Raw genomic sequence first — 6,975 nt, 5'->3', positions numbered from 1 at the left:
AAAGGTCCTGAGTTCAATTCCCAGCAACCACATGGTGGCTCACAACCATCTGTAAAGAGGTCTGGCGCCCTCTTCTGGCCTTCAGGCATACAGACAGAATATTGTATACATGATAAATAAATAAGTAAATTTAAAAAAAAGGTTTTCATGTTGCACAATATGATAAATAGAAATGATTAAAGATCTTTAGTTCAATTGTTTGTCTACATATATGTATGTGTACCATGTGCATGTCTAATGCCTGCAGACACTAAAAGAGGTCATCAGATCTCCTGGAACTAGAGTTACAGGTGGTTGTGGGCCACTCAGTGTAGGTGCTGGTAACTGAACACAGGTGCTATGCAAGAGTAACCAGCGTTCTGAACCACTGAGCCATTATCCCAGGTCTACCTTTCCTTAGTTTATATTTTATTTATACTTACATGTTCTATTTGATCTCTATGGTGTTCATAATTTCCCAGGGATTTTTTTTATTTTGAGACAGGATTTCTCAGGTGTAGACCAGTCTGGCCTGGAACACACAGAGCTCTTCCTGCTTCTCCATCTTAAGTACTAGCATTTAAGGCAAGAGCCACTATGCCTGGTTCCTTGGGAATTTTTAATCACAAAAGATACATGTTGAAAATAATCCCTGTAAGACACTATGTAGCAGTAAAGAGAGTTTTATTCTTCTTGTGGAGTTACAATTTCCATTCTGCATGGCTACTCTATGTAGAAGTTCACATATAGTCTTTGGGTCTAGTTAACTTAGGTATGTAAGTGTGTGTGTGTGTGTGTGTGTGTGTGTGTGTGTGTGTGTGTGTGTATGGTCTCAGCCACAATGGAATGATTCCCTAGAAAGATAAGCCGGAATAAATGCTATTTTCTGTAAATTAGCTATTTTATCACAAAAAAGAGAAAAGTAATTTACTTTTCAACTAAGTACTTCCAAATCTATTGAAGTTGCTTCAATAAAAAAAAAAATATTACCTCAACAGGAAACAATTGATAATGTCCTAGAAGAGGAAAATTGGGGGAGCTATTTTCATCTAATCTAGAGTCACACTGGCTGAACTGATTTAAAAAACCTACACTTTACATTCAATAGACTTGTGGTGTTGGCAGTAGCTGAGCAGAGAGAAGCATGTGATTATACATATCTGGTCAGTTACCTACTCTGTGATTTTTTTGCTGAGGTGAGTGATCCATTTGCAAGACACACGCTCTCACTTTTATATCCATTTCCAATTATTCCTGGGGAAATGTAGTTGATGCTAGCTGTGACAGAAAGCACCTAGAACTTATCTCCATCAAGAGAAAACTTACCTATGAGGTGTGACATGACGGGACGCTTTAGACTTCCGTGATAGTTTTGTGATGGACCTGTGATCATTTCCCAAGGTGGCTTCAGAGGTTGAGCTGTGCTTGAACATCCCATTTAAACCACTCAGTTCTCTACAGAAGCATTAAAGGTAGGCAAATTGTATCCAGATCCATCCATCAGTTCATAGTGTGTTTCTTTGACAAACTGTAACAGATGACAGCTCTGTGGTGGTTGTGATGAGTGTCTGATAGTTCAGTGTATTTGATAAAACGAAGAATTTAGAAATTCATTGTCTTAGTTATTTTTCTGTTACTGCAAAAAGACACCATGACCAAGGTAACTTACCAAAGAAAGTATTTGATTGGGGACTTGTTTATAATATCAGAGGGTCAGTCAATGACGATCATGGCCAGAAATATGGCAAGTAGCTAGGCAGGCATAATGCCGGAACTGTAGCCCAGAGGTCACATCTTGGGGCAACATCCATGAGGCAGAGAGAGCCAACTGGAATGACATTGACTTCTGAAACCTCAAAGTCCACCCCCTGTCCCTGTCCACTGGTGACATACCTCCAAAAGATCATACCTCAAATCCTTCCCAAATATTCTACCAACTGAAGACCAAACTTCCAAATATTTGATCCTACTGGGGTACACTCTCTTTTAGCCACCACACCCATGACTGTTCCTGAGCTTTGACACAGAAGGAAACAGTGCACTCCCAGGTATCAGATGAACAAGAAAGCACTCTGAAAATGTGCAGAATGGAGATATCTCTAGATGTATCAGCTGCAGATGTAGTGTGGTAAGGAGGAAGTTTATAGTTTAATGAGCACAATTTTTATGAATTAAATTTATTGATTTATTTTAATCTGGCCGTAGTTTCTCCTCCTTCCTCTTCTCCTATTCTCTTCCCCGCTCTCCCCTCAGCCACAACTGGCTACGTTTGAAAAGAAGCAAGGTCTCATACATACCAGCAACTTTGCCTTGCACATTCACATTCGGAAGAAGGAGAATTAAACAGAAAGTGAGCAGAATGAAGAGCTAAATACAGTTCAGATGAAAAACTAATTCACTAAAAAAGAAAACAGAACAGAGTAAGTAGGGTGAAGAGTGATTCCTTAGAAAAGATCAATAAGATTGCCAAACTTTTAATTAGAAATATCGAGAAGAAAGCAAACTCAAATTGTTAAAATCACTTATTGTAGACATTAATATAGATTTCATAGGAACATAAGACATCATTAAGAACTTGATGAATGAATGCAAGCTAATGAGTTAAATGATTTAGATGAATGAGAATAATTTTTGACTTTTGAGACCCAGTCTCACTATGTAGCTCTGGTTAATCCAGAACTCAGCTTCTGTGTAGAACGGGCTGGCCCTGAACTGTTAGAGATCCACCTACCTCTGTCTCCTAAGTGCTGAGATTCTTGCCCTGTGTGAACAGTTTCTTTAAAAACATAGACTACCTTGACAGATGTCTTACAAAGAGACTTGTCATTTTTAAACTTCCTACAGTAAGGTCTCATCCAAAGACAACTTTGTCATTGAGCTCACCCAACATTTAAAGAATAATTGGTACCAAGTTTTCAAAAGAAGTAGCGAGGAGTAAACATTTCCCAATGCAGTATATAAAGCCAGAAATATCCTGATGCTAAAGCCAAACATAACTCTCATAGGATAATTAAAATACAAAACAATATATTTTCTCTTCTGAATGTACAAGAAAAAAATGCCTTAAGAAAAGCCTCCAGATGAAGCATCATGTAAAAAGGATTATATTCCACATAGAATTAATTAACAAGATTTAATTAACATCAGGACACAATAGAATACTGAATCGAATCCATAAAGCAAAAATCCACATTATAGCATTCAGGGAAAGTGACAAATCTTAGTACCTCAATGACAGAAAGAAATTGCAGCAAACTGGGACTAGAAGGGAATGATCTCACTGTGACAAAATACATCACCAAAACCCCATAGCAGACATCGTGCTGAATGGTGAGACTCTGGCGCCTTCTCTTTGTGATGGTCAGGTTGTTTGTTTGTTTTCTTCAATTTACACAATCTAGGTCATCTGGAACAAGAGAACCTTAAAAAGGAAAATCCCTCTATCAGGTTGACAGGTAAGCATGTCTATGTGACATTTACTTGATTAAAGATTGGGACAGGAGGATCCAGACCACTGTGGGTGCTGCTACCCCTGAGCAGTTGAGCCTAAGAGGTATAAAAAGGAGAGTTCAACGTGAGCCTGAGATCAGGGCATTAAGCAGTGTTCCTTTATGGTATCTGATTCAGATCCTGCTTCCAGGTTCCTGCCTCTAGTTCCTGTCCCGATTCCCTTCTATGTGGGGCTGTTATATAGACCTGTAATTGGAAATAAGACTTTCTACATTGCTTTTGGTCATGATGTTCTATCACAGCAACAGAAAGCAAACTAAGACGCTCCTTAAGATCAGGAACAAGACAAGGATGCTCACTTTTAGCTCTATACGTATTTCCTGGGATGTTCTAGGCAGGGCACACAGGATACATGTGAAAGAGAATTCAATAGAGGAAGCGAAACTGTCTCTCTAGCTCACACGGGGATCATTTAGACAATTCTAAGGGAACTCCCTAAGCATGTTGTTAGTAAAACCTTCCAGTAAGACCAAAAGATGCAATAAACTGAACAGTGCTCAAAGACAGCTATGCTTCAGACGGACGTATCATGTCAGGTGACAAAACTACTACATGTGATTAAAGATCTTACGCTGGACAGTTACCTTGGTTTATCAATTAGGTCTACCATAACCAACATGGACTTCAACCAGGTATGATAACACATAAGGGCCTTTAACCCCAGCACTTGTAAAATGGCAGAGGCAGAAGTAGGTGTGTCTCTATGAGTTTCAGGCCAGCGAGGGATAGATGGTAAGATTTATTTATCTCATTCTATGGACGTCACAAAAAATTACATGGACTTTATGAAAAGGTCGCTGTCAGATAGAAGATATGAAGGCGTGTATGCTACAGTTTGGACCCTGAGCCTCTATCAAGTGGTCCTGTATTAAATAACATCTCAGTCATCAAGTGCTAGAGATAGGGCTTAATGGTTAAGACCTTTTGCTGCTCTCACAGAGAACTTGGGTTTGACCCATATGGCAGTCACTAACCATTCCAATTCCCAGGCATGCAATGCCCTTTTCTGACTTCTGAGGGTACCAGCATTATGGAATCTCCTAGAATAAGCACTCTGACACCAATGAGGCGGGAAGAGAGGGGTTGTCACTGGCGGACTAAAGCTCCTAAAAAGGGTCAATATGAAGTCTAATTTGTATTCTTGTTTTATACTCTAAAACCACAAGGTCAGGCAAGCAAGCTAGATTTTACAGATTTACACATGGCATTCCACAGTTTGTTAACGTCTATGACCTGTGGTTTCAGCTATTTTTCCAAATCATTCTGTTCCAGGTAGCATCATGCTTGGCAAACAGGCAGTATAAGCAGTGCTATAGTAAATCACTAAATAAATTAGTAAATCAATATCCAATAATGGGTCTTTTCTACCTAGTTCTATTTCAGAAGGAGAAAGCAAACACCTAAAAGTTGTTCTCTGACTTCCACACCCATACTATGACACATGTATCTGCACACACACACACATGAACACACTCAAGAAGTCATGCAATCAACACTGGGTAAACAGGAAAGAAACAATATTGGGAGTCAATCAGTGGACATTCACTGCCCAGAAGAGGCCTTCCATTGGGTGATCCAAAGATGTCTGTTTGTCAACAGCTGTAACTAAGGCAGGGCGATACATCATCCAGAATGGTTTACAGGCAGCAGAGCCTCAGAACTCAGCTGAGTTCTGGAGCAGCTCCTTTAGGATGCTAGAGGCCATCTTTCCACGGTAACAATGGACAGAGAAGGTTAATGTAATGAGTAGTGTGCCCCTACACACAGCCGACAATAACCCTCTCCCTTCTATGCTGTGTCTTCCAGACCCTTGCTGGGGATAAGCACCTGTGAAAGTTTGAGTGATTTATTGTAGCACGAACAATTAAAGCCCAGAGATAGATACTGGGGCTCAATCTGAAGATCAGAAAAGCAGAGCAGCCAGACCACTAGAGAGCTCTTAGCTCTACGAAATCTTCAGACTGTAAAGAGAGTGAGCTCCTGTCTTATCCCACCTTATATTCCTCTCTAGTGCTAGGATTAAAGACATGCACCACCACTGCCTGGTCTCTATGGTTAACTAGTGTAGTTGCTGGGATTAAAGATGTGTGCCACCACTGCCTGGTCTGCATGGCTGACTAGTGTGACTGTTTTGCATTCTGGTCTTCAGGCAAGCTTTATTTATTAAAATACAAATGAAATATCTCTACAAGAGAGGTTGAGTAGCAACTAGGTAGCCTTCTGTCCTTGCTGGTCTCCCCAAGAGAGTACCCTTCAGCTCTGCCAAAACAAAATAGAAAAAGTCGGCGCCACTCCAAATCCCCACCCCCACCACCACCATTTCCAGTGTGCCTCTCTATCTCTTCCAGGTGCCCTCGGATACTCTCGGATTACTTTCTGTCAATTAGTTGCTGACCCAGCCTCCTGGTCCAAAGTTAATTTTACTTAATCAATGCAGATGCAAACTTCGGAATCACAGTGTGATTGAATACCCCCAACACCTGCCTATCCTATTAAAATAAATGACTGTCCTCCTCCTGCTTTTCTTCAAGGAAGGTGGTGATGATTCTGGACATTGCAGATTGAAGAAAAAGAGTGAACAAATCCAGAGAGGCCTACAGCAAGTTAAGGGAAAATGTAATCCACCTAAAGTTTAAATACTCAAGAGAAACAAGAATTCTCGAAAGGCAGAACGCAGTGTTGTAGTCAAGGAAGTCCCAACAGAGAGAAAGGTTTTTGTAAGAACACATCCATTTACTAGGGCTCATTCTCAACCTAGGGGTCTAAGATTTCCAGAACCAGTCTTTACTAGCAAAGTTACAGCTCTGAAGTAGCAACGAAATAATTTTATGGTGGGGGGGGGCAGAGGCGGTCACCACATAAGGAACTGTACTGAAGTGTCACAGCGCTTCAGGCGCACAGAAAAAGAGGGAGATTTGTATTTACTTCTGGGAGCTCCAAGGGGAAAGGTGAGCCTGAACAAGATTGCTTGGATGCTCTGCCAAGAAGTTTGGACTTTATTCTCCAACGCCAAACGGGCACTAGCCAACGTGAAGGAACGCTATCAGCTGTAAAGTCCCCTACTACTCTCGGAAGCGCTGCACACGCACCCACGCCCTTTCCGGCCTCAGTTTACCCGCTTAGCACTAGGAACGTCTTGAAGCAGACAGCTTTCAGGATCCTGCCCTCTTTGTCTGCTTGGCCCAGGTGTCCGGACTTTACCTCCGGTGCTTTCAATCCGGGCCAGGGCGGGACGGACAAACACGTGTTCAGATAAACAGCCGCCAGGAATAGGCGGGCGCGGGGCGGGAGGAAGGCGGCGATGCGCCGCCATGCTGGGTAGCTTTCGGGTTCCGGTTCTCCCTAGAAAGTAAGTCCTGGCCGCGGCTACTCGTGCCCTCGTAACCCAGCACCGCCTCTCAGGCCGGGCCTGCCACCAAAGCTTCTGGAGCCGGAGGGCGCGCGCCGCCGGGGCGTGACGTGACGCGAACCGCCCACGTGACCGGC

At 42.2% G+C, this 6,975-nt stretch overlaps 1 protein-coding gene across 1 annotated transcript in view; it reads right to left on the bottom strand.

The window, feature by feature from the left end:
- Positions 1–6,968, bottom strand: part of LOC106143962 — a 13,177-nt gene extending 6,209 nt beyond the window's left edge. Inside the window, exons 1-5 of the mRNA XM_013349223.2 lie at positions 6,691–6,968; positions 3,207–3,400; positions 2,277–2,377; positions 1,649–1,807; positions 1,306–1,507 (exon numbers count right to left, since the gene is read on the bottom strand). Coding sequence (XP_013204677.1) covers positions 1,306–1,417 — 112 coding nt within the window. The 5' untranslated portion in view covers positions 1,418–1,507; positions 1,649–1,807; positions 2,277–2,377; positions 3,207–3,400; positions 6,691–6,968. The remainder of the gene's footprint in view (positions 1–1,305; positions 1,508–1,648; positions 1,808–2,276; positions 2,378–3,206; positions 3,401–6,690) is intronic.
- Positions 6,969–6,975: the final 7 nt, after the last annotated feature.

Source organism: Microtus ochrogaster, chromosome 17 (assembly GCF_000317375.1).
Source record: "Microtus ochrogaster isolate Prairie Vole_2 chromosome 17, MicOch1.0, whole genome shotgun sequence".
NCBI classification, from domain to species: Eukaryota; Metazoa; Chordata; class Mammalia; order Rodentia; family Cricetidae; genus Microtus; species Microtus ochrogaster.
Note: the sequence above shows the minus strand (reverse complement) of the source record. Positions and strands in the feature narration are given on the sequence as shown.